Source organism: Capricornis sumatraensis, chromosome 16, assembly GCF_032405125.1.
Source record: "Capricornis sumatraensis isolate serow.1 chromosome 16, serow.2, whole genome shotgun sequence".
Classification (NCBI taxonomy): domain Eukaryota; kingdom Metazoa; phylum Chordata; class Mammalia; order Artiodactyla; family Bovidae; genus Capricornis; species Capricornis sumatraensis.
Genome location: NC_091084.1, coordinates 46,994,310 through 47,021,652, shown reverse-complemented (window position 1 = coordinate 47,021,652; position 27,343 = coordinate 46,994,310). Strand labels below are relative to the sequence as shown.

Genomic DNA, 27,343 nt, shown 5'->3' with positions numbered 1-27,343 from the left:
TTTCAAAGAAAAGTTTACTTTTAATTTTTTTGGCCATACTGTGCAGTTTGCAGGGTCTCAGTTCTCAGACCAGGGATTGAACCTGAGTCCCAGCAGTGAAAGCCTGGAATCCTAACCACTAGGCCACCAGGGAACTCTTGAAAGAGAATTTCAAATAAGCCTGGTTACAATCAAGCGAGGAATGACATTCACAGGAAGATTCTACAGGCCATATGAAGCATGCGTCTCATTGCATCCCAGTTACACACGTGTATGGAAACCGTTCCTTAGTGACTTGGGAGTGTTGCCTGTTTGACTCTAGGTGTCTATGAGAGTGCGATGTCCACTGGGAGCAATCGTGGGCCTCTCTGGGACACCAGTACAAGTTGGCTGTCCCCTTGCAAGGCCATCTCTGAGTTACTAAGGGCTTGCCCAACATCAGTGCCCGGGGCTGGGGACCTCCAGCTCCATGGATATGGTCAGGATTTGGTCTTTCCTCTCCTCAACCCCTGGAATTCAGCCTCCATGTTTCGGATCCCCCAGGTCCATCTCCCCAGCTGTGACTTCTCTGACAGGTGCCTGCCTCCAGATGGCCCTTGAGCATCATAAACTGCCTCTCCCCCTCCCTAAGCTGAGTGCTGGGTGGGACTGGCAGAATGGCTGAGGAAGGCACATGTCATCAATAGGAACCTTACCTTCTGAAGGCCCTGCAATTAATTAGGGGGACCCTACCCCAGGGTCCCCCTAATTAATTGCAGGCTGGCCTCAGGAGATTTGGCAGTTTCTTAAAGAGAGTCAGTGTTGCATATGTATTTTTTCTGGATCCCAACATTTAGGCCTTGCTAAGGAGTCTTGGCTAACAGTGCAGTGGGGACACAGTCCCCAGGAGGGGCCAGGCTCTGAGCCAGCTGGTTGACTGCGCCCCCTCCTAACCCTCTGACCAGCCCTGTGTGAGACAGATGGTAATACCTCCAGTACACAGTGACCTAGAGGTTAATCTGTGTTACCCAAGGTCAGACACTAGCCCAGCTCTAAGTAGTGGAGCGAGGATTTAACCCCAGGTCGGTCTGAGTCCAAAGCCCGGACTCTGTTGCACTGTGCTCTGCTCCTTCAGGTGAAGGAGGAAGGAGCCACAGAGACCTGGAGCCCGTATTGGGCTGGGCGCTGGGCCTCTGGTGTCAGGACTGCCTTCCCCTTCTGTGGCCACTTTACAACACACGGGCTTCCACACCTTCCACTTTGAGACCGAGGAACTTTTCGGGTGTCTTCCATGGGGAAGTAATGGCCCTGCTTGATGGAAAAGAACGGTTGAGAAAGATGGAAGAGAGGCCCCCCGGAGCTCTTACAGGTGCTCCCACTCCCCTGCCATCACACTGACAGACTTCCAGGAGCCAGACCTCATGGATGCCCAGGGAGGCGACACCTCGTGCAGGGCAGTCCCCAGCCGGCTGGCCTGTGAGTGTGTGTGCAAATGGGGGATTCCTGGATCGCTTTTCTTAGGAAAGTCCCTGAGCCACTCCGGCCTAAGTGCCCTTAAGGGAGGGAAATGATCTGAGTGGCGAGTGTCTTGTGACTGGTGAGCTGAGGTTAAGGGGACTGGCTCAGCCCCTCCCTTCACCCATCAAACGCTGGATTGTTGCCTTGAAGAGAAGAGGGCTGGGCTCAGGGCTCGTGGCTCCTTGGATGCAGCTTGACAGCTGGTCAAGCTGTGAGGTCTTTGGGTTTCCTACCTACAACATACCAATGGTCTCACTGAATGGTCTTCGTCCCCAGGAAGGACTTGACTCAGAGCTGATTTACAAAGAAAAGAGAGAAAGGACTGCTAGAAACTGTCCTTACCTGGATGTTGTTTGCGGTCTGGAGATACAAAGCCATCTCTTAGACTGAGAGGGAAGAGAAAACCAGTGGATGAGAACAGAAACCCATGTCTCTGGAGAGGAGACTGCCTTCTTCCTGTAGCTTTGCCCAGCATGCTTCCCAGATCAGATGGGGGAGTGTGTCAGTCTGCTGGGGCTGCCTTAACAAAATAACCACAGACTAGGTGGGTTAAGCAAGAGAACTTTTTCTTCTCATGATTCTGGATGCTAGGAGTCTAAGATCAAGGAGTCGGCAAGATTGGTCTCTTCTGAGGCCCCACTCTTTGGCTTGTGAATAGTCATCTCCTCCGTGTGTCTTCACGAGCTCATCCCTCCGTACCCGTCTGCGTCCTTATAAGGACACCAGTCAGATTGGATTAGGGCTCACCCTAATCATGTCATTTTAACTTAATTACCCCTTTAGAGATCTTATTTCTAAATACAGCACATTCTGAGATCCTAGGGGTTAGGACTTGAACATCTGAGTTTGGGAGAGGGGGACACAATCCAGGGTGTCCCCAATAACAGGGTGTTTCCCAGATTCTCAGTGAACAAGGCCAGGTGTCATGATAAGGGTTGGAGAGGCATCACTACCAGTCCTGCCAAGGGACCAGGAGAGGCAGGTAGACTCGGCCCAGCTAGTGGAGGAAGTGGGATTGGCTTCGTCCAAAGGCTCAGCCCTAAACAGTCCAGGCCAAACCATTCCCTATAGTCTCTCTGGCAGCAGTGGGTTCTGCATGGTGGCCTCACCCAATTTCCATGTCCCCTCAGACCTCCAGGGAAGACAGAGTTGCTAATCCTCCACTAACACTCTCTAGCTGGGCCTATAGAGAGAGCCCCCTTCTCTGCTGATGGAGGCAGGAGCCAGGCTGTTGCTGGTGCACACATCCTGTCTTTAACTTTAGTTGTCTCCTACTGGTTTAAACTTTTTTATATACAAAAGGAAAGCTACTGCATTGTTTCAAAACTAAACTCTTTAACACATGTTGAAATGAATGTTCAAAATACAGAATAAATGTTGATTAATTCAATTAGTATTTACCAGGAGCCTGCCAAAATTCTGGGGCCTGTGCTCCTCCCCAGGCAGCTTGGGAGGCTCGTAGGAGGTAGCTGGCTGAAGGCGAAAGTTATGCATGAGGCCCCGAAACTCTAGATGATAGAGAAAACTTGCCAATTCAGATCTGTTTATTTCCTTGTTGCTTAGCACTCTCAAATAATAGAATCAAGAGAAATGCCTGGTTTTATCATCCATTAAGGGAAGTTACATCTTCTTCTCCCATTGGTGCTTTGTGACTATAATTGCATCATCAGTTAGCTCATGCCAACACCAGCCGTGGCCAGGTTCCTCTTCTGGCAGAGCTGCTTTCGCCTCTGAGTATCAGACCACAAAGAGAGGGGCTTCAGGTGTGGTGAAAGTAAGGAAGTGGATACTGGTTGTGGTTCTCTGAGGAGACAAGTGGATAACACATCCTCCTTGCTCTCAAGCATCTTAATTTGGAAGGGGAGCCAGATATATTGAGAAATCATATAAATAGAGCTGGAAGGGCGATGATAAAGGGGAATGCAAGTGTGTCAGGAGCAGAGTGGAGGCAGTTAGCACCTTGGGGCCCCAAGGGGGGGTGTCAAGAAAGGCTTCTTCAGGTTGGTGCATTTGTATAAAGACTTAGAATGGGTGAGTTTTGAAAGTACAGATGGAGAAAAGCATCCCAAACAGAGGAAATAGAGAAACAGGAAAACCTTTCTGTATTGAGGGAGTAGGAAGTGACTGAGAGGTGGCTCAGTGGTAAAGAATCCTCCTGCCAATGCAGGAGATGCAGGTTTGATCCCTGGGTCTGGGAGGATCCCCTGGAGAAGGAAATGGCAACCCACTCCAGTATTCTTGTCAGGAAAATCCAATGGACAGAGGAGCTGGCTGGATGGACCACAGTCCAGGGGGCCGCAAAAGAGTTGGACATGACTGAGTGACTAAACAACAGCAGGTGATGGAGAGCACGGTGAGAAGTGCAGCTGGGGGGGTGGCTCTTTCCCGAGAACTTTGATGGCAGAGCTACAGCATGCAGCTTTGCTCTGAAACAGTGGAGAGCCATGAGGGGCTGAGAGCAGAGGAGGGAGGTCAGGAGCTTCGGGAAACTTACCCTGCCTTCTCTGGGAAAGATGAGTTGAAGAAGGGTGACCTAGAGGCAGGAAGTTGAGGGAAACAGCTTTGGGAATCCAGACGAGAAACAGTGAGGGTCTGGACAGTGGTGGTGAGCGTTTGCTTAGATGTGAGGACTTTCAGGGAGGCTGAACGGCCCTGCAGAAGGAACACCGTCTTCATTGTCAGGAACTTAGGTTCATATCTCAGTTCTGTTGGCTCTGAATCTGGTGTCACTCTCTGGAAAAGTCTAGATCCCTAAGTGGTGGATTAAAGAAATAAGCAAACTTGTGTTATTTTTTAAAAAGCCTCAAACATACATACAAGTGGAAGGAATAGTTTAATGAGTCTGCCTACCCAAAACCCAGCTTCAACACTAACTTCTCACTGGTTCTGTTTTTTTATGGGGTGATCTTTGAGATAAGGCTTTTGAAAGTATTCAACCTGGGGCTGCATTGCAGCATGTCTCTGAATCTGTCTACTATCAGGTCCAGGTGGTGAAATGACTTGATGTCCATTTGTTCTTCCCGGGGCCTAAAGTTGTGTGCACGTGTGTGAGTGTGTGTCCATTTTCCCTGCCATGAGACGAACCCAGAGGGTAGCTGCCTTTGAAGGGTGTGTGCTGGGCTGAGGAACCCCACCCCCAGAGGCTCCTGTCAGTGAGATAGAGTTCTGCCCCGGGCACAGGTGGCTGTGGACTGGGGAGAGGACAGAGGTGAGCATGACGTGCAGGTCCGTGGGCTGGGTCGGACACCCTCATCTTCCATCCATCTGAGGCTCCTTGTGGCCTGGGGTCTGATTCATGCTGACCAGACTGACAGGCCTGGGCTATGAACCAGACACCAACAGACTTATTTGCTTTGGCCGATGTCATCCAGCGGCTACTACGAATGCCTGTTTTTCCCACCTTCCTGGCATGACCACAGCTGGGAAAGTGAATTATAAGGTCATCCACAGGTGGCTGGGGAGCCAGGCTCCCAGAGAGAAGGCACCCTGTGGATGGGGGCATGTCACCCCAGGCTGCCATGAGGCTGCCTTGTAGTGATCACTGCTCGTACCCCCAGAGATGGTGTATCTGTGCCACAGACCAACCCTGACCAGTGCTTCTGTTGGTACTGTTGCTTCATCCTTCACTGAAAGTGACCCTGGTTGTCAGGGGGGAGGGGTGTGTGGTAAGTGTACCACTTAAGTGCCCTCTGAGTTTGGCATTAATTGAAAAATAAGACCAAGAGTCAGACAAGTGGAGACCAAGATATCAGTTCCAGGGCTAATAAAGGTGTTTAGAGAATGTGGCTAATAGTACTCGGTGTATCCTTTTGTTTTTTAATGTAAGTTTATTCATCTGTTAATTTTTGGCTGTGCTGGGTCTTTGTTGCTGTGTGGTGGCAGTGTGGGAGCGACTCTTCATTGCGAAGTGCAGGCTCTAGGGCACATGGATTTCAGTAGTTGTGGCACACGGGCTTAGTAGCTCCGCAGCATGTGGACCACTTCCCTCTGGCAAGGCGGCCCCGGAAACAGAGGGAAGGATAAGGCTGGGCTGCATGGCTCAGTTCCCTCTCGCATTCCCACCAACCAGATGCTCAGTTGCCCTCAGTGAAAATGATCAGGAAAGATAGACTGGCACGGTCCTCCCACTGGCTGTCCCCATGGCAACACGAAATGGAAACTGAATGAAGGTGTGAGCATGTGCTCTGGGTCTCAGCAGAAGTTCTCTTGCACAGGTAGTGGTGGGAATGCTATCTTAGAGGAAGGAGAATCATCTGGACCTTATAAAATTAGTCCTGTTGGACAGACGGGAGAAAGGACCTTTAGCTTGAGGGAACAACATGAAAGGGCATGGCAAAATGAGAGTGCTCTCCTGGGGGTGGAGTATCAGGAATTCAGAAAGATGTGGTTGGAAGTGACCAGGCTGGAGAGGAAGTGCTGCAGAATGATTAAGAGCATGACCTTGGCGGGAACTCTCTGGCAGTCCAGTGATAGGACTCTGCGCTTCCACTGCAGGGGGTGCGGGTTCAGTCCCTGGCTGGGGAACTGAGATCCTGCATGCCACAGGTCACGGCCAAAAAAAAAAGAAAATGACCCTGGGACCAGACTGCCTGGGTTCACATCCCATCTCATCTACTCCCTGGTTGTGTGATTCTACCATGGTGGTTAGTGTCTCTAAGCTTCAGTTTCCTTGTCTATAAAAATTGGATAGTAACAGTTCTGACTATTGAGATAAGAAATAACATATACTTGCTTAAGACAAAGCAGGGTGAGTGCTCAACAAATGGCAGCCATTATTATTACTGTCCTATGTCTAGGATAATTTGGGATCAGGCTTGGATGCCAGACTTCTGAGCTTGGACTGCCATGGGAGAGGCCATGTACTGCTCAGGTGAGAGGAATCCCTTCAGTGTCTAGTTCTGAATACCTGAACCCCAGCTGGGCCAGCTGGAGTGGAAAGTTTGAGATGGAGAAGCGCACCCTTCAGAGAGCAAGGCCCAGGGATGTGGCCTCTGTTTGAAGGCACGGGAGGCGGAGGGGAGAACCCCAAGAAGTTCAGGGTATGCAGTCCAGGAGGCTTGGAGCTCTCAAATTGGGGGCAGGATCATGTTGAGCGTTTCCAATCACGCTGAATCTCAGGGGCTGCTAAGATGTAGCCAGAAAGCTGGTGAGTCTTTGGGTATTTGAGTCTTGAGCTAATAGGAACATTCTAGTGTTATATGAGTTATAACCACGGAGATGGAATATGGTCTGTCCAGGGGGAAGCCATAGAAAGAAACAAGAATCAGCCCTCTCACCCAGGCAGTGAGAGTAGCTGAAGTGCAGGGCATTCAGTGAAGGAAGGACCCCGAGAACACTTGTCCCCAAATGCCAGAGGAGGAGCGTCCCTGGGGTTTGCCGAGGAAGGCGATCCCAGCTGATGCTGACTGATCACTGGTCTCGTTTAACCTTCACAACCACCTTTGAGAAAGTACTTTTATTATTCTCATCTTCTGTATGAGGAAGCGGAGGCCCAGAGAGCAGGGGTCCTAGCCTAGGACTTGTGCATAGCCATGAAGGTAGGGAGCGGGTATTCTGACCCAGGCAGTCTGGTTCTCCAGCTTGTGCTTTAACCTCACCCTGCACGTGCTGCCCCTCAGGGAAATAAGAACTGAAAAAGCTCTGATGAGAGAGCCCCTCAGGCGTGAAAGTGGAAATCTCATCAAGGAGGGAGTGGGAGGTGAGCTCTTTGGCAGTGAAGCGGAGGAGGATGAAATGGTAGCTGTGGGATGCAGGCCCGAGGAAGTGTTTTAAGGTGGCAGAGGCTTTGATGTCTGTAGGGTTTAGGAGGAAAGAGCAGAAGCGGGGTAGAGATGAGGATTCAGCCCAGAGAGGGAATAATTAAGAGGTTGGGCCTCAGGGGTGACAGATTAGGGGGTCAGAGGGGGTGCAGGGGAGGTTTGAGGTGGAAAGGGACTTGAGGGATCCTGTTTCTAAGGATGCATGGGCATTTGCTCAAGAGGAGTCTGAGAGGAAGGAAGTTTGAGGTTAAAGATTGGGTGCAAGAGTCTCTGATGGAGCTATATGCGTGGTTTCATGTCATTGAGCAGGAGGAAGGGGAGACACCTGCTCTCCAGCTCACTCTGCCTTTCTGACCATGACTTGTCCTGACTGCCCCACCTCCTCATGTCTGGGAGGCAGAGTGAACAGTGGAGCAGGTTTGGTGCAGCTGGGGGTGTGGGAGGAGAGAGGCAGGCAGAGATTTAGGGGATGGTCCTGTATGCTGACTGCAAACGGCCCGCAGTAAGAGGCCTCCATCCTCACTGTCCAGAATGAGGGTGTGGTGAAAAGGGAAGGCGAGTCAGAGAAGTTGGGGAGAGTGTTGGAGGATTCCTGAGGTGGGGAAGGGGAGGGAACAGGCTGCCATAGGCTGGTTTACTCCGGGTGGAGGCTTCCATGGAGCCCTGAGAGCTTCTCTGAGAAGGATCCTCCCCCCAGGTCCTTGCTTCCGTTGCTGTTGTTCAGTCACTCAGTTGTGTCCGACTCTTTGTTGCTGGGGTCCAGCCCTGGTGGATCCAGGGTAATTCGAAGCGGGGACGGCATGGGCGAGGAAAAACTTATTTATTTATTTAATTAGAAATATAAGATTAGATTAGGAAGAAGTGGTATAGTAGGAAAATTTAGTGGAGAAAAGAGGCTGAATAACTTGGTTTATGTGGAAAGCCAATAAAGTTCCAGACAAGGAGCTTGCACCATCTACGTTAGGCCACCGGCGTCCTCTTGAATAGTGGGGGGTGCCCCACCTTGGGCTCCCTCTTGCGTGGATCTTAGAAACCAGGGCAAGTAAGTAGATATGGTGAGCCTCCACGCCCCAGATGGAAATTCAGCCAGAAAATAGAGTAAAGAGGAAACACGGGGGAAACCAGTCCAGCGACTGGCCCGGCCTCTATTATCTAGAAAGGCCTTTTATACCTTTTTGATGGTACATAGAGATCAGTGGGTAATACAAAATTATGCAGCATCAGCAGCTCTGACTCATCAAAACCAGGCTTTCTCTCTGCACACCTTATTGTATACACAAGTCTTAGGTGATTTACATAATCTTCTAGCCAGAGGGCCAATTAACATTTTACAGCCCTCTTCTGATAAGGGTTTGTCAACCAGAAGGCTTATTTGTGTTGTTCTTCCCAAAGTCTGGTGCCACTCTCAGAAAGCACTAAATAAAGTTACATTCTTACATAGCAAAGATACAACAATTTGTAACAAGTAAAAGGAGTACAGTGATTTATAACAAAGAAAAGTAATTAACTCAAAAGTCTAGTGTTGCTAACGTCAAAACTACTACATTCCTATTTCTATATCCCTGTTACATTGATTAATATCCTTCAGATGTCTAAAAGATAAAGAATATGGAGGCCTGGCAGCAGTCATTGAGTCAGCAGTGAAAACCCATCACCAACATGATTTTTAGCTCTTAGAAAAGGCTCTGTATCTTAAGATGCTTTAAGCTTTGTGCCTCTTGTGGTGGAGGGGCTGTAAACAATCCACAAATTTTAAAAGTCTCTAACTGTCAGGCAAGTTAGAGAGCCATCAGAGGGGTTTGAGCTGAGACACTCCTTTTGCAGGAGGCTGTTAACTGCAGCCCTGAGTTAACTCTTTCCAGAGAGTAGTGGTGGTATGCAGGCAGACTCTGGTTTTTTGGGGGTAGATGTTCAGGAAAACTCAGGGGGAACCCCTGAAGCTAGATCATGCCTTTGCGTTTTGTCTGGCTTCCTTCCTCATGACCATTGCCTCGGGCGGGATTCCTCACGCTGGCTCCTGGCACTTTGTGACCCCATGGACTGCAGCACACCAGGCTGCCCTGTCCTTCACTATCTCCCGGGGCTTGCTCAAGTTTATATCCATTAAGTCGGTAATGCCATCCAACCATCTCATCCTCTGTCATTTGCTTCTCCTCCTGCCCTCAATCTTTCCCAGCATTAGGGTCTTTTCCAATGAGTTGGCCCTTCGCATCAGGTGGTCAAATTACTGGAGCTTCAGCTTCAGCGTCAGTCCTTCCAGTGAATATTCAGGGTTGATTTCCTTTAGGATTGACTGCTTTGATGATCTCCTTGCTGCCGAAGGGACTTTCAAGAGTCTTTTCCAGCACCATAATTCGAAAGCATCAGTTCTTCAGTGCTAAGTCTGCTTTCTGGTCCAACTCTTACAGCCGTACATGACTACTGGAAAAACCATAGCTTTGACTATACTCATCTTTGTCAGCAAAATGATTGTCTCTGCTTTTTAATACACTCTCTAGGTTTGTCATAGCTTTTCTCCCAAGGAGCAAGTGTCTTTCAATTTCACGGCTGTAGTTACCATCTGCAGTGATTTTGGAGCTCAAGAAAATAAAATCTGTCACTGTTTCAATTGTTTCCCCATCTATTTGCCATGAAGCGATGGGACCATATGCCATGATCTTCGTTTTTTTAATGTTGAGTTTTAAGCTAGCTTTTTCACTTTCATCAAGAGGCTCTTTAGTTCCTCTTCGCTTTCTGCCATTTAGGGTGGTATCATCTGCATATTTGAGGTTATTGATATTTCTCCCACCATTCTTGATTCCTGCTTGTGCTTCATCCAGCCTGGAATTTTGCATGATGTACTCTGCATATGAGTTAAATAAGCAGGATTGCAATATACAGTCTTGGTGTACTCCTTTCCTTGCTTGCTTCTGCGTTATTGCTGGAGAAGAACAGGCAGCTTCTAGGTAGCTCCCGTCAGTGGTTCCCTGTGTCTGATGGATAAAGGCCAAGTTCTAAGGGTGAGATCCTGTGAGAGGCCCTTCACAGGCTAGTCCTGGGCTCACTTGCTGCCACTCTTTCCCAGTTGTTCTCTGGCCACATGGAGCTCTCTGTATACCCACCCCTCCCCATACCTTGAGGGTATGCTTTTTAGTCTTGCAATGTATTTGCACCAATGCCTGCAGTCCACTTGGAGAAATCTCACTTCCTTCATGAAGCCTTCTAGGATTTCCCACACTGCACTGGTCCTTCCTTCCTCCTGCTGCTGCCCTGCTCTGAGTCTGCTGAACTTCCCTCTCCCAGGAGCACACCTCCTGTTGTGTTGTTGCTTTGTGTGTGTGTGTCTGTCTGTCTGTCTGTTTTTCTCCCTGGAAATCCCCAGGTTCTCCATGGTGCCAGGCAGCCAGGAGGTTCCCCTGGGATGTTGATCAGCTTGAGTGAATGGATGAAAAGGTGAACCTCATTGTCCATAAGATGCTCAGGAAATGGCTGATTTTTGCAGTTCCACTTGTCTGAAACTAATACAAACTTGCTTGTTGAGCTAGGGACATTGGAGAATTGACATTTCACAGTTAATTGCCATCTGAACTTAATTTTAGAGAGGATGGGAGTTTCAGGGAAATGATGTTTTTTTTCTCACAAAAGCATACCATGGCTGCTTTAAAATTAGACCATTAATTTATGAATTTCTGAAGTCTAAGTTGGCAAAAGACAAAATTTGTTAGCTTTGGCTCACAGATCCCAGATAGAGGCCAAATTCTACACGAAGCCTTCATAGTCTAATTGACATGGATGAGAGATGAAAGATTCGTGGTCTGGGAGAGATAAATCACAGAGTCTTAAATTCACTTTTTTTTCCCCCTCTCATAGCATCTACCACAGTGTTTCACTGATGAAAGTGGGGGAAATAGTATTCGTTAAATAGATAATCCAAAAGAAATAATATGTTGATTTGGGGGGGGGTCGTACATTTTTATGAGAACTGTTTTCTGTGTGTCTTTCCTCAGGTAAGACACTGAATTGTAACAGAGTTGGAGGGGGGCAGGGGGCAGAGTCCCCATGAATAATCGCAGAGCAGTGATTAATCTCATGTCTGTAGGTGGTTTGAGCTCTTTTGGTTTGGACATGGACACCAACTTTGCCATCTTCCAGCTCTTTACTGCATTGAGCAAATCAGGATAGGGCAGTGTGGCTGGGAGAGCAGGTGTGGACTTAGGTGAGAAACAGGACCTTGTGGGTAAACTTCAGCTGTGTGGCCTTGGCACTATTTTAGTATCTTTGTATCTCAGGTGCCTCTTTTGTTTGTGGGGCTGATAACTGCACTATATCCCTCACAGGATTCTATATTATTACCAAGAAGATTAAATGAGATAATGATGACAAAGTCTATTTACAGGGGCTGTTGCCACTGTAAGAGGGAGGAAGGAAACCCTCTGTGAACTTCCAGACAGGTGGCTTTTATAGCTAGATGGAGACTGCGCAAGCGTGGTGAGAACTGCCATCATTTGATGGATGGTGGCTGGCCAGCCGTGGGGCTCACCACTGTCTCAGTTACGTCTTCCCGTTGGGGAGATATTTGTTGTCTGGGCTGGTCCTTCACATCCTAGCCTTGAGGGGGACACCCTCAGACAGGCTCTTCTGAGACTCTCGGCAGGAAGGAGAAGAACCTCCCATCCCGACTTCTCTGGGTGGCTGTAGTGAGGATACGGATGTACTTGTCATAAGCACAGTGTTGAGCAAACTGATGGGGGCTTGGTGATGCTCTGCCCCCTGGACAGAGCTCCCCATCCCACTCCTCCCAAAAGCTCAGATTCCTGCCTCATCACCTGGTCTCCCAAACCCTCTCCTTGATGGAGCACCTGCATCCTTCGTCCTTTGAGATCTGCCCAAGCCATTCATTGGCAGGCTCACTTTAAGGCCCATGGCCTTGATCCCTGAGATTGTTGTGACCTCTTTTACACAATAATGAATCCTTGACTTGGGGAAAAAGACCAGCTTGGGGGCGGAAGGTCAAGAGCAGAAAATGGGAAGTGAGGACAGTCAGGCAGGTAAAGCAGAAGCACTGAGGGAAACTCAGTGTCGGCTTTCCCGTCCCTTAGCCTGGACGGTCTGCTGTGCTGTCTGGGTGTGAGCCTGACACCCTCGCGTGTCTCACACCCATTTCCCAGCCAGGCCCTGGCTCCTCCTTGTGGGAGGGGCTTGTGGTGTCTCATGCTCCTGTCTTTGGGGTGGCGCTTCTCTGAAGAAGCCTGCCATTCCAGGGAAGAGAAGCATGCCAGTCCTGCATCTGGGGAACAGCTAAGCCAAGGGGAGTCAGACCCTGGTGTCTGGAGGTGAGGTTCAGTCCCCGGTGCTGTTCATTCCTTTCTTCAGAGAATAATGTTTAGCTTTGGGACTGAATCCCCTATGGCACACTGGTGGAAGAGCTGTTTGGGATCATGCAACCCTATTTAAAGGGCTGTGGCTTGGTGAGAAGGGTGAGTGCTTTTTGGGTAAATGCTAAGTGGAAGCATCTGGGTCCAGATGTGCCAAAGGAGGCTGCTGGAGGAGCAGTGACGTGTGACAGGAGCTGGGCAGGGCTTTAAAAGGAAGGGCCAGAAAGCAAAAGGACTCCTTTCTGTGGGTTCAGCAGAGCTGGGCTCCAGTGCAGATATTCTTAGGGATCTTTTGGAACTCGCCCAACAGGGAGTGGCTGGGAATGCCCAGTGCACATAACTCACTAACCTGGTACAGCAGGAAAAAGACACCAGGCAAGAAATATTGCATCCGTCCACTGCTGTCAGCTGGCACCTCCAGCCTGCACCTAGGTTTAGGACCCTTTGGTGAGTCTGATGGATCTTGGCATCCACTGGGCTCAGCTTAACTGTCTCACTAATCTGAAAAGTCTGATCTGGGATGTTTAGGTGGGAATGAGAAGCCTTGTGTGTGAAAAACATTTCTGAAGCCAAAAGCTTTAAACAAATGCTTGTTATTAGAGTGACTGATACCATGATTAGACAAGGACAAGTTAAACGTGCTTGTTCACCTTATGTGGCATTCTCTTATTTTCTCCTGTGCAGTTTTTCTTAGGTTGTTTAAGCTTCTATTCACTGACAAAGGAAATCAAGGCTCTGCCTCTTCGCTTTTATTAGACTCAAAGGCAGTCACCAATTCTGATGGTAGCTTTTTCAGTATCCTGGTCCCTCTACCGTGCTCTAACTCCCCTGGAGTGTCCTGACAGGATGTCTCTCTGTGTCTGACTCCTCTGTCCTGGTGGAAAAATAATGGCCATGGCCTTGTCCTTGGGTCCTGATACTGCGTGGGTGTCTGTGATCCCTGGCATGGTCCTGCAGCCAGGTGTGATGCTTTTCTGCACCATCAGGCCCGTCCCCTTGGGGACAAAGGCCTCAAGGCTGGACAGGACCTCAGCCAGCCTCAGGGTCCCGTATGCAGACTTGCCTGCCATCGCTGTAGCCTCTCAGCTTCCAGTCAAGACTGCTGCTGCTGCTGCTAAGTTGCTTCAGTCGTGTTCTACTCTTTGTGATCCCATAGGTGGCAGCCCACCAAGCTCCCCCATCCCTGGGATTCTCCAGGCAAGAACACTGGAGTGGGTTGTCATTTCCTTCTCCAATGCATGAAAGTGAAAAGTGAAGGTGAAGTTGCTCAGTCGTGTGTGACTCCTAGTGACCCAATGGACTGCAGCCTACCATGCTCCTCTAACCATGGGATTTTCCAGGCAAGAGTACTGGAGTGAGTTGCCATTGCTTTCTCCGCCAGTCAAAACTAGTGACCTTTATTTTTTCCATTTTCTCCCTTCTGGAATGGGAATGTCTATCCTGTCCCTGTCCAGCTGTATTTTGGAAGGAGACAACTTGTTTCACTGATACACAGACAGAAAGGAATTTTTCTCCTGGTCAGCCTCCAGCTGCCTTCCTCAGACAGATGTGTGGTTCTCTTCATCCATCCAACCAGTTAGCTGACTGGCTGCTATGGGCCAGGTGCTGGGCCCCTCTGGGCCCAGAAACACAGCTCAGCCCACTAGGAGCTGCTGCTCAGACAAAGGACCCCACATGGCTAGTGCTCTAGAGGGTTCTATGAGGGAGTCTGGCATGAGCATGGAGAGAGGGACCGAGCCTGGGCAGTCACTTCTATCTGGGGGAAGGAGGATCCTGGAATCAGTGATGCTGGAATTGGGCCTTGAAAGAGGAGAGGGAATGGAGCAGGTGGGAAGGGGATCTTGGCCAAAAACATTGCATCCTGAGCAGGCCTTAGAGTAAAAGCAGTGGGGGTAAAACTAGTTTGGCTGTTGTATCTGAGGAATTTTAACTGCTGTGGTTGTACACTCTCACTCAGTTATATGCAGAGGGCTTCCACATGCGTTGTCTCATGGAGTGTCCAGACTCCTACCACACGTATGTTTCCACCTACCTTTTTTAATAGGGAAATAAGCTCAGCATGTTAGGAACTTGTCCAAGGTCTGGCCCGTGATGGGAAAAAAGTGGCTTCAAGTGGAAGCCTGGCTACAGAGCACACACTCTTGACTATCTCCTGGGTCCTTAACTTCCTCTCTGGATGGTTTCCTGGGTGACAGGAAGCAGGTGAATTATTGTACAAGAGCTGAGGTACTATGGTTATAGTTGTGCAAGAGCCAGTGTGGAGGATGAGTGGGGCGTGGGTTTTCCTGCAGGCAGGAAAACCAGCCAGGAAGCCAGTGCAGCCATTCTGATGGGAGACGATGTGGCCTGAGGCCAGACAGGTGAGGATGAGAGGGCAGACCAGAGAGTGGGTGAGGAAGGAGACTTTACTGGACATGGTGACCAACCGGATGTGGGTGAGGGGCAGGAAGGCTAGGGATGACCCCCAGGTTTGTGGCTTGGAGACTGTGGTGGCATGACTGAGGCGGTTTGGGAAAGACCCTATGTATTGGGGCCCGCTGAGTGTGAGGCCAAGAAGGGGGGAGGTGGGTGTCAGTGTGGGGAAAGGGGTGGGCCACCTGCTGCCACTCCTCCTCCAAGCCCCCACAACTCCCAGGCTTTAGTTTCCCTCTGTTTTATGTTTGTTGTTCAGTTGCTAAGTCGTGTCCGACTCTTTGCAACCCCATGGACTATAGTCCTCCAGGCTCAGCTGTCCATGGGATTTCCCAGGCCAGGAGGGGGGATGCTCTCAGGGGCCCAGTCACATGCAAGGCTTGTGGGGAGATGGCTGCACACAGCTGCTCTCAGCCTTTTCCTGCAAGATCAAAGATGGGGTGATCACATTTAGGTGAGCAGGTTAAACATGGTGCATTCTGTAAGCCTCTAAGGCCTGTTCTTGCCCAGCTTCGAGACCGAAGAGCGAGCCCAGAGTCGTCAACAGAGATACAAACATGCGTAGTTTAATGGAGTGGCTTACATGTCTGAAGCAAGGTCCTGGAGCAACTCCCTACCCTGTACAGCAGACAGCAGGCAGGACATGGTGGCAGTCTTTGCTCCCGGGAGAAAGAGAGATTACTAATTATAGGGGGAATTGATGTCAGGTGGGCTCATTAGTTACCGGGAAACCACTAGAGGGACACGCCCCTCACCATCCCTTTGATAAGCTGGGGCCTGGGGCAAGTATGCAGGAAGGTCAGTCATGTACTTAAGATAAGGGTGAAGCAGGCACTGGCTGGGCAGAGGATGTACAGAGAGCAAGGGAACAGCCATCTCAAGTGACCTGACTGTACACAGGGTTTTCTGGAAGAGTTGGCTCAAAGAGAAGATGGAAAGTTAGCCAGCATGGGCATAAAAGCTGGAAAGCTCCTGGATTCAGACAGTTAATGCTTAGAATCTGCCTGCTGATAGTAAGACATTGGTTGGGTTGGGGTTGAGGTTTGCCATGGTGTAAGATGGACATGGGCTTCCCTGGTGGCTCAGAGGTTAAAGCGTCTGCCTCCAATGTGGGAGACCCGGGTTCAGTCCCTGGGTTGGGAAGATCCCCTGGAGAAGGAAATGGTAACCCACTCCAGTATTCTTGCCTGGAGAATCCCATGGACGGAGAGGCCTGGTAGGCTACAGTCCATGGGGTCACAAAGAGTCGGACACAACTGAGTGACTTCACTATACTATACTATGATGGACACGTAGAGTTGCAGCTGATGTAGGTTGAATCAACTTGGTAAGAAGCATAATTCTACCCTGGCTGGTGGTGGGCCCCTGAAACTCTCCACAAGCAGTTGAGTGCCCGGTTGGGAGCTGTGTTTGCATTGCATCAACTTTGGTCAGTCTCAGGATCACCTGAGCCTCTTGCCCCATTAACTTTCTAGGTGCTTCTAACAAACACGAAGGTTTGAGGAGCGTTGAGTCAGTGAGCCTTCAGTGCAGGGCGAGTGGAGAGGCTGTCTAGGGGCAGGGCAGTCAGTCAGGCTCTTGCCGTCCAGGGTGCGGTAAGGCCGGGGCAGGTGAGGTTGTGAAGCAGGTGAGGTCACCCCCAGCGAGTCTCTGGAGAGAAGATGGCCTCTGGGGTGACTCAGCAACACGTGGCACCCCTGGTTTTGTCCTCCGCCATGAACTTTTCACATGGTTTATAGTGCACCCCTGTCTCAGTTCTCCTGGCTGTTCCTCCTCCGTCCCTTTCATTGATTCTCCTCCCTGACTGCACATTTGGAGTGTTTCAAAGAGTCCTGGAGCCTCTTTTTTTTTTTTTTGGTCTTACACTACTTTTTAAGTTACTTCCTGCGGTTGTTTAAATACTGCCTTTATGCAAACGGTTCCCAGAATATCTCCAGTCCAGATTTCTCCAAATATCTTGAATTTCCAAATGGCTACTATACTCAGCATCTCTCTCTAGGTGTCCCTGGGCATCTTAAACTGAATATTTCCAAAACCAACCTCCTAATTTCACACCCTTCCCACCCCACCCTCTCTAGCATTGTTGTTCCCACAGTTCTCCCCACTCTCCCAGAAGCTCAGGGCAAAAGCCTGGGGTTTCACTTTCTCCTGCCCACACCCACCCTATCAGTAGAGCTTACAAGCTTTGTCCTCAACATGTATTAAGGATCAGAACATCTACCACAAGCATTCTGGTCCAAGATACCTTTATCTCTTGCCTGGTTTTCTTGTGTTCACTGCTGCACCCCTCCCCACCCCTTCACCCCCCTACCCCCAGTTCAAGTAGCACCAAAATAATCCTTTTAAAAGGTAAGTTAGACCCTCCTGTGCTCAAAGCCCTCTACTAGGTGGGTTCCTGCCTCAAAGAAAAAGTTTAAGGAAGGGAGGAAAAACAGGGCGAATCCTCAAGCACTTTGCTTTTATCTGTCTGTAAAGGGGGAGAATAGTTCCTAAGTGGCACGTGGGGATTAAGTGAGAGAGTGTTGGATAAACTCTTAGCAGGCAGCTACTGACACTTGCCTGATATACAGTAGCTACAAGGAGAAATGAGTACCCAGTAATCAAGTCTCGACTCTGTGCCAGGCACACCACACACATTATCTCTTTTAATCCTTCTGATTTTTTTTAAATCACTGCTATATATATGCACAATGTGAAGGCTCAAATAATCGTATATGATTTGTTAAAGTGGCCGTCTCCCCATCTACACACCCCTATTGCTCTTCCTGAGATGGAGCCACTTCAGACTGTTAGTATTTTTATCCATGTTACTAGAAAAAATGCTTGTTCTGCTCCTTTATTCTTTTTTCAGTTGTCATTATCTAGTGACTTCTGAATTCCCACCCTGGAAGATGAATCAGCTGTCTCCAACCTTGTTCCCATCACTCACGAGCACTTTTCCATCCCCACATCCTGTCAGTGCCAGTTCTGTTAAATCCGCATGTATGCGGTGTTTTGTTGCAAGGACTAAGATTATTTTTACTTTTTGGTTTTCTTGGAGTTCTTTTGTCATTGCTTGGTTCGCATTTTCTTATCATGGAACTAAATTCAACTTTATAAATTTCTTAAGCTGTTTGGATGCATTAGATATCCCTTTAATTTCATATTACTGAAGAAATCTTTCAGAGCTTTTGGAAGCCCTCCCACGTGGACCAACTGCCCTTTCCTGCTTGCTTTACAGCTATTGCCCTGGCAACTCCCTTGTGTCTCTTATCACATTCTCCATGTCCTTGTGGGCTTATGTCTTTCAAAATAAATTCCTCTGCTATTGTTTCAGTGGTAGCTAAATTAGATGTTTGACTTCAATCTCCTGTATTTTTCTGAGCTCTGTCTCTTGTTTACTTTTGCCCATAACAATGGTGTCGGTTTTATACTGATTTTATAGATGAGACAGTTGAGGCTCAGAGAAGTTAAGTAATCTGCCTAAAGGCCCTGTCGACTTGCAGCAGAGCCCAGGTTTTAACTCAAGACCGTCAGGCTATAACCCCTACGTTCTTTCTTATTTGTCCTTTAAAAAGAACGTGAATCTTGGTTAATATGGGATGTGATAGAGAATGTAGGTACTGCCATCAACTGTCTTTGTATATCATCCTCCATCTTTATTGTTATTTTTTAATGCTAAAAATGGCTTCTTGCTCTATTATCCCAAAGATAGAAGTTTCCCATATACTTTTAAGAAGCCGTCTCCTCAGTTTAGGAATAAAAACAAATATTCCTTTAAATGACCATTTGAAAAGTCAGCTGCTGTGGTTTATGGATGACCAGTGTATTGTGGGGAAAGTCTCCAGTTTGTGGCGATAAACCACAAAGTATGTGGTGATACTTCTTTACCACCTGTTGGCCACTGAAGGCCGGAGAGGTCTGAGATGAATCTGAGTTCAGTCGTGGTGGATTCTTGGCTGAGGGTTCCTCCCCGGATCTTTCTTTGTACAGGGATGCTGGGGTGCGTCTGGCTGCCGCTGTGAGGAGTCAGCAGACCCTGGAGGGACCAGGACCTATTCCTGATTCCTCTGTCCGGGACACTCTGAGCCTGCCCAAAACCCTTGGCATCTCTCACCACCTTTACTGAGAGAAAAGTGGCTTACTAAATAGAATGGCAGCTTGCATTTCAGCCTGGATGGAGACAAGTTAAGATTTACTTGCTCAAGCCTTACTTTAGTCAGCTGTTCCTGCCTACTTCTGATCCTCCTTTGCTCAACACAAAGGTAGTTAATACCATATCTAAGTAACTGCCTTAGAGGCCACCAGGCATTGGGTGGCTAATTGCGGCTCACCTAACCCTGCCCCTTATTCAAGTTCACAGTGCCACAGGCATCTGTGTGGTGCAGATCACTTGACTCTGGCACCTATCACAGCTGGACTCACAGCTGCAGGGTGGTTTCCTCCCTGGCTGGTAGCAGAGGGGAGGGTCTGTTGAGGGGAGCCCAGCGTTGGGCACCATGACAGGTAAGAGGATGACAGCATCTAGAGAGGCCTGTGGGGGAAGAGAAGGATGCATGAGCAATGGACCACACCTTTCCTTAAACAACATTCCTTACCTTATCTCTGCAGCTCGGTGTGAGCCAGTTTCTTGGTGTGAGAAGACCGCCTGCTCATCAGGGTCAAATGCAGGGCTCTGTTAATAGTCCACGTGTCCAGAGAGAAAGAAAACTGCTTTTGGCCAATTTAACTACTGTCACTAGACAGTAGACTGTGTTAAGAGCACCGTGTCCTCCTCTGCCTGCACCTCTCTTTCTTGGACTTGTGGGGTTGCCTTCGAGTCCTCAGGGCACACCATCAGTTCCTCTGCTGTCCAGCCTCCAACACCTGCTTGGGGGCTGTCCTGGATCCTGCTCTCTTTCCCAGCCCTGGGGTTGCTGCCTCTTCACCTTGCTTCTCTGCAGAGTCCTCCTCGCAGGCAGCTGCTGATGCTCTGTGCACTTAACCCCCACATCCCCGACGAACCCAGGTTCCTGGGGAGGCGCTGTGTCACTGTGGGGATGAACAGACACACTGAGTTCAGCTGGATGACACGTTTGCTTCTGAGACCCCCAATTCCGTGAGAGCAGGGACTGTCCCAGGGTGCGTTACTGATGGGGAGCTCCAAACTGGTGAGGGGAGGAAATGGTTGAGGCTGCCAGAGTGGGAATGGTTGGCAAACGGAATCATGGCTTCCCTGTTCAGTCAGAGTGTCCGTGCTCACAGAAGGGCCTGGAGACATCACTCCTGTGGTGTGTTTGGCCTTTCAGCAATTCCCCCAGTACCCAACACCACTGACTTCTCACAGGGCCTGGCAGAGCCTGTTCTCCCTGCATCCTGCCATCACCTTAGACCCAGAACTGAGCTCATCAGTCGCCCAAAGCAGGTTCCGGCTCCTGAGCACTCCCAGTCTTTCTGGCCCAGGTTCTGGACGGTAAAGATGATACACCTTTGACTCATGTTTCACTTCTTGCCAGCTCCCACGGGTCCACCCAACTTGCCATTTGCCAAGTACAAACATCCTTAGGCAGAGGGCCTGTGGGTTGTTTTTATGGCCCTTCTGTTGCAGGTGTCCTAAAGGGCTCGGCACTTTCTTACTGACCTCTCACCTTGCACCCCAGGACGAAGACCCCCAGTGGAGCCAGTCTGCTGAAATACAAGGTCCTTCTCTTAAAAAATCTCTTGTCAAGTTTACATCTGAGGCCACTTGAGCTGCCCAGCGTGCATCCAGATCCCTGATGCTGTGGGTGTGATTCCCAAGCTCCTCTTATTGAACTGCCTTAGTCACGCTTACGTAAATCCCGTGGAGGGCTTTGACTCATAGTGAGCAGCTGGGTGCTCCTGTATAATCTCGCCAACCGTTTTGGCATTTGCCACCTACATCTTGTCTTTACACGCTTCCTTCCCTTTCACACTTCCCTGGTGGCTCTGTCTACAATGCGAGAGACCTGGGTTCGATCCCCGGGTTGGGAAGATTCCCTGGAGAAGGAAGTGGCAACCCACTCCAGTACTCTTGCCCTGAAAATCCCGTGGACGGAGGAGCTTGTTGCAGGCTGCTGTCCATGGGGTCGCAAAGAGTCGGGCATGACTGAGCGACTTCACTTTCCCTTTCACACACTGCTCCCCTCTGCCTGGAATCACCCTTCTCTGCTGAGAAAGTTCCTCCTCAGCCCTTATGGACCAAGGAAACTGCATACCAGCCTCTGTCAGCATACCTCACATTGCATCCTAATTATTCCTAATTCTGTCTTCTCCACTACACTGCATGGTCTGAGGGAATAGGGTTGAGTTTTGATTCATCAATATCCCCTCCGCCCCCAGTGCCCAGCACAGCAGGATTTAGGCAGTGTTGGCCATATGGATCTATCATTTATTCACAACTATTTACTCTTAAGTTTCCTTGGGCCAGTCACTCTGCTGGGCTCACAGGGGTGAGCAAAGCAGACAGGCTTGCCAGCTTCCAGGCAGAGGGTTTGCAAGGCCAGTCAGCGAGGAAGCATAGATGGACGAGATACTTTGGAACTGCTGTGCTGCCAAGGGGCTGCTTTAGATGCAGGTGTGCAGGGAAGGCGTTTCTTGAGGCCTGAAGGATGAGGCTGGATCAGCTGTACAGATATCCGGGAAGGTGATTTCAGGGCAGAGGAAGGTAGGTGCAGTTTCAGGGGAGGCAGAGGCGCTCAGAGTGCTGGCGGAGTGGACAGTGCCTGAGGCTGCCAAAGCAGGGAGGTCAGTGGGACGGGCCTTGTGGGGTTGTCCCGGCCGGATCCTGCCAAGCTGCTTCCGCAGGTCATGGTATGGACTTTGGATTTCTTCCTGGGAGCGGCTGGGGAGGCCTTGGAGGGTAGGATGGATTTCACACTTGTACTGTCTGTATGGCTAAGCAGGTGAAGGTGCTGAAACCGGCCCTCTTCTCTCCTCCCCTTTTCCTGCTGCCTCTTCTCCAACCCCCACCTCCCAGCCTCACTTCCACTCAGACCCTGAGACCTACACCCGCGTGTGCTCTGAGCCACCTGGCTGCTCCTTGCTGCAGCCTGCCTGGCGCCTGCCACGGCCCCGAGGTGCCAGGGAGGCTCCCTACCCCTCCACGAGCCCCCATTCTCACTCCCCTGAGCTGACTGCACCCTGATTCTTACATTTCTGACTCTTTTTGGCCTTTGCCCCTGTGACTCAGAGCCCTCCCCCCTCCAACTTGCTTACCTTGCTTTGCTGTGCCTACCTCCCCCACAGGGCCAGCCTCTTGGACATACCTAGGTTCCCCCTCCCTAAACCTGACCCACTTTAAAGTCCCTCATCCTGTGAACTATCCTGGCACAAATACGTCGTGTAAAGATGGCTAATGTTTATTGGAGCTTCCCTGGTGGCTCAGTGTTTACTGAGCCCTTACTACATGCAAGGCCTGCATTTTTAATGAAGTGTTAATTACTCATTTAACTGTGACATCAACCCTATGAGTTTGGTACTGTCATCCTCCCCACTTTACAGAAGAAGATACTGAGGTTCAGAGATCACAGAGGAAATGGCAGAGCCAGCTTTGAACCCAGAGTATTTAACTGTTCCTGCCTGGTAGTGCCGTTCAGCGTGGTTCTTTGTGGTCTTGACATCCTTATCCACACCCTCTCCAAACCACTTTCCTGTGGTTGCTCACGTTCCTCTCTTCACTCTGAAGATATAACTCTATGGGGGAAAGGAGCAACAGATCTCCTGTTGCCTGACCTGCTCTATCCACCCTCGGATCTGGGAGCCCTGCCTCTCTTCTCTGCAGCACTTATGCCCGTTGCGCACACATGTGGGCTCTGCTGAATGAGCAGACAAACAATAGCACCTGCCTCCAGTTTACAGATGCAAGTTAAGTCTAAGGATTACAACTGCTCTTCTAAGGCTCTGTCTGACGCCCAGGGAGAGGGTGGGAAGTGAGAAAAATGAGACGAGGCTGCAGGAAGACAGTTTAGCTTAAAGACCTTGCTGAGTGGCAGAGTTGTCTGGAGATGGAACCAATTGCCACCTCTCTCATTAGAAGGGAGGCTCAGCATCAGAGCAATGGCTAGACAGTGTATTTTTGGAGACATTCCTCCATGCTGAGAAGATGGGATTCTGTGCCTTGAATGGTCCTGGGTGGAGTAGGAAGGACTAAAATGAGAGACTGTGGTCTCCCCACAACAGTGTGCCTGAAACCTTCCTAGACGGGGCCCACTGGCCCCCATGAGAAGCGAAAGTGGCAGCTGAGCCCTCTCAGCCTGGATCATACCTGCCCTAGGAGAGCACCGCAGGAGTGGGACAGATGCAGGTATAAGACCGCAAATGCCTGCTGTGGCCCAGGGCTGCAGGGCATGCCCGATGGAGTCCTCGCTGGCTGTGTGCCTTCTGCAGCCCTAGGGGAGCCTCGAGCCTTCCCCAGCGTGGCTGCAGCTTCTGGAGCTGGGACTGTGATGATGGTGGTAGTAGCAATCGCTGCCTTGCTGCCACTGGTGACCCTGGAGAGCCCCAGTGGCTTTTCATGACAGAAACAAGTGGGATCACCTGCTAAAGATTCATGGAGTACTCATGCTGGGACGTGGCAGAAACCCACTGTGGGTTTCTATGAGAAACCCACTCAGACTCCTATGAGAGTGCGGTTACCATGGTGGAATGAGAGGGCTCAGTGGTCTTGGTATGTAGCATGAAATACTCTAATTTTTCCTTTGTGCTGTGTTTGAATCTTCAGTAGGAGGAGACGAAGGAGAGAAAAGGACTCATGGCTTCAGAGGCCAGTCATGTGCTAGAAGCTGCCCTGGAGCAGATGGACGGAATCATCGCAGGTATGCTCAGGGGTCCTGGGGACCTCTGCACTGAGAAACCATTTTCCTCTCATTGGACTTCTCCTTTGGGTGCAGAGACAAGGTCCCTGTTGGATTTCTTTTATTTTACTGTATGTGCACTCTTTTTCAACAGTGCAAACTCAGACTCTGTGATAGCTGGTCAGGGTCTAGGTCTCTGCTGGGACTGCGGCTGCACCATGTATTAGCACGTGAATAACTGTCCCACTTTGGATCCTGGCTGCAACAGGTGCAGTGGCACTGATTTTATCATGAAGTTTTCAGAGTACAGCATGGTTTCAGTCAAGCTGAAACTTGCAATATTGCGGACTTTGCCCTCTAACACCGGTGTCATTTCCCTTCCCTGGCTGGTCTCCAGTATGTCTGTCAGGAAGTGGTTTTGTATTGATTCACTTAATCACCCGAAGAATGTTCTTTATGCCATATTATTGCAACTGTTTGGCTTCATGTTTGTATGAACCAGTTAGGAACATTCTTTTGAAAAGATCCAGCAAAGCTGTTTAATTGGAAAGTCGCTGTGGGCTGTCTGGGCTGATTAACTCCTTGATGGGGGACAACTGAAGCCCGTACTGATTGGAACAAGCTTGTCATTGGAAATTTTTCTCTGCAGGCCGCAGGCCTTACTTGATACAAGTCAGTGACCTTATTTGCCGACTGGGCATTTCTTTGGGACTTTGCTCCTCGTTGTGTGGAGCTATGGCTGCAGGAGGCATGTTTGGGTTGAGTGTGACTAGAACCCAGGGCGTGCACAGGGCACCTGACTTTGCCCGGTGTCTGTCCTTTCATCCTGCAGAGAGACACCTGAGGCACTGAGGGTTCTGGGTGTTTGCGCCTGGGGCAGAGGAGGTAGGTGTTCCGTGTCTTGAAACTTCTGTGTGTTGTGGTGCACAGATGACATGTTCCAGCTGTCATCTGTCAGGCTCTTCATTTTTCAGTGAACAGAAAGGGTCCTCAGGAGGTCGACCAACGTCCAGGTTTTCAGAGAATCCGAGATTGGGATGTTTTGCTCCAGGTGAGGGTCCCGGAAGCCCTACTGAGAGGAGGTGATCAACAGTGTGGGTTTCCTGGCAGTCTTTTCAGAGAGTCTCCACTAGAAGTTTCCAGGGCCTCCTGTGCATTGAGATCAGAGTCAGGCTCTGAGACTAGCTCAGGTGGTCAGCACTGCCGAGCCCCCAGCCCAGGGGCAAGAAGGAGACTGTGAGAGCCCCTGGAGCAGGCGGAGCTCTTAGACAGCTGGGACAGGTGAGTGGGATACCTCCTTAAAGAGGCAGCCAGTGTGGGGTCACTTCCTCCTGCTGCCTCTGAAGTTCCCCACGCAGACACCCCTGAAATGACAAAGCGCCTGGCATGGTCCCTCTGTGAGCGATGACTATGGGTCTGAATACTTGGGGCCTTGGCTTGGCTGGGGACCTGCAGTGGGTGTGGTTCCTGGAGCAGAACCAGGGACTCCCATCCTGTTCCCTTCCAGCATTGCATGCTCCCCTCTTCTCCTGTTTCCTTAGGCCTCCACCCTGGCAGACTCCTTTTGGAAGGGCCCTGGGTGTCTCTGGAACAGATACAAGAGTTGTGCTGAGAGGTGGTCTAAAACATTCCAAGGAGTTCTTTGGTTGGAGGAACACCTGTAGCCAGACTGCTTGTTTCAAATCCTAGCTCTGCATCAAGTTACCTGCATGATATGTGCTTCAGCTTCCTCATATTTAAAACGGGTATAATAATATAACCCACCTAAGAAGATTGCTGTGCTTATACATGTAGGGGCTTAACACAGAGCCTGCCATATACTACGCACTATAAAGTATCAGCTCTTGATAAATTGAGTTCTCATTTATTCAGGTCCTTATTTCACCCATTTGTGTGCTGTGGTTTTCATTGTCTAGCTAAGGCTTGTTCATGCCTCTTAGGCTCACCTGGGGTCTACAAGATTAATGCAGAGTCTCTGAGTGGGCTCTGCTCTGCTCTTGCCCTCTTGTAGACTGTCTTCCACAGAGCAGCGGAGGAATCAGATCACACCACTCTCCCCACAACTCTTCAATGGCTTCGCATTTCAGGATAAACATCTAAAGTCCCCATTATAAGCAGCAATGCTGTATGCGATTTGGCCTGTGGCTGCCTGTGTGGCTGCACCTCCCATACCTTCCATCTGGCGTGTCTTGCTTTAGCATAGGCTGTCTCAGGGCCTGTGTACTTGCTGTCCCTCTGCTGGAATGTTCTCCAAGTACACTGAGGTCAGATCTCTGCTGAAATGTCACCATGCAGAGGCCTTCCCTGACGCTCTCTCATGTAGCATCCCTACATCCCCTCCTCCCATCCTCGCATCCCGTTTTTATTTCTTTATAGCACTTACTACCATTTGACCCATTAGGTTCATATTCATCTGTTTATCATCTGCCTCCTGCACCAGGATGTAAGCTCTGTGACAGCAGAGGCTTTGCTGCTGCATCTCCAGTGCAGCACAGAATACTTGTTTAATAGATGTTTGGGTCCCATGTGTATTTGATTTACTTCTGTGAATAAGCTCCCCTTTTCATTTATTAGGTGGCAGTTACTGGTTTCTGTACCTATCCCCTGTCTGTCTGCATGCTGAACTTCATTGATTATTTTCTCTCTTGTATCTTTGGCTCATTCTTGTGGAATAATAAATCACTAATTTTTTTTTTTTTAAGACTCTGTGGTTAGCATGTCCTGTGAGCCATCTCTTAAGCAGTAATTGGCTCACCCAGACATTTGACAGGAGCTATTTGGCAGATAATTCAACACTGAGGTTATTAGCGAGTGTCTGGAGGGCATATGTTCTATGCCATTTGCGATGAAAAGAATAATAATTATTGAGTGCTATTGTGTGGGATACTTTTCCTCAAGATTATTAAAGCCACCCTCATTTTCAAGCTGACTGGGCCAAAGAGCTTAGGGATTTTTGTGGTTATTAATGTAAACTGCAGTTAGACTGTTGGAGTTCGAATCCCAGCTCAGCCACTTAGTACTGGCTGTGGAGTCTTTGGGCAAATTGCTTGATCCCCTTGAGCCTCAGTTTGCTCATAGTGTATAGACAGTGGTAATAACAGTGCCATCTCATGTTATTGGGGAGATTAAATTAAGGTAAAGAAGGCACTTAGAATAGTGCCTGTTACCTAGTAAGTGCTCACCGGCTCTAAATTACCTTGGTTTTGTTGATATTACTATTGACATTATTTTTGCCACTCGAGCTATAGTGCTGGTAAATGACAGAACTAAGATTCGAGTCCCGGCTAGCTGAGATCCAGATGTCTTCCTGGCTCGTTTCACTCCTGGGCTCATCTCATGCAGCACAGCCCCTGGGGTTTTGCAGGGCTGTCTAGGGAGTTCACTGGGAGGAGGGTCCAGTCCTGTCCTTGTCCCCAGTATGTGGGTCACAGTGGCTTTGCTCTCTTCCCTTCTACATTCAGCTTCCAAGTAAGAGCTCGTTTGCTTGAGCATAGAGCAGCTAGAAGGAAGTTGAAGACTGTGGCACCAACATCATGAATCAGATTCTGTAGAGATTATGTCTTTGTGTGAA

The 27,343-nt window shown here is 49.5% G+C and overlaps 1 protein-coding gene across 3 annotated transcripts in view; it reads left to right on the top strand.

Moving 5' to 3' along the window:
• The window catches only part of PPFIBP2 (PPFIA binding protein 2), a 153,891-nt gene that overhangs the window by 10,533 nt on the left and 116,015 nt on the right, over positions 1-27,343 (top strand). For all 3 annotated transcript variants that reach the window (XR_011146011.1, XM_068989080.1, XM_068989081.1), the window contains exon 2: positions 23,700-23,793. Coding sequence is in view for 2 of the 3 variants with exons in the window: in XM_068989080.1 (XP_068845181.1) it covers positions 23,730-23,793 (64 nt within the window). In the remaining variant the exon portion in view is untranslated. The remainder of the gene's footprint in view (positions 1-23,699; positions 23,794-27,343) is intronic.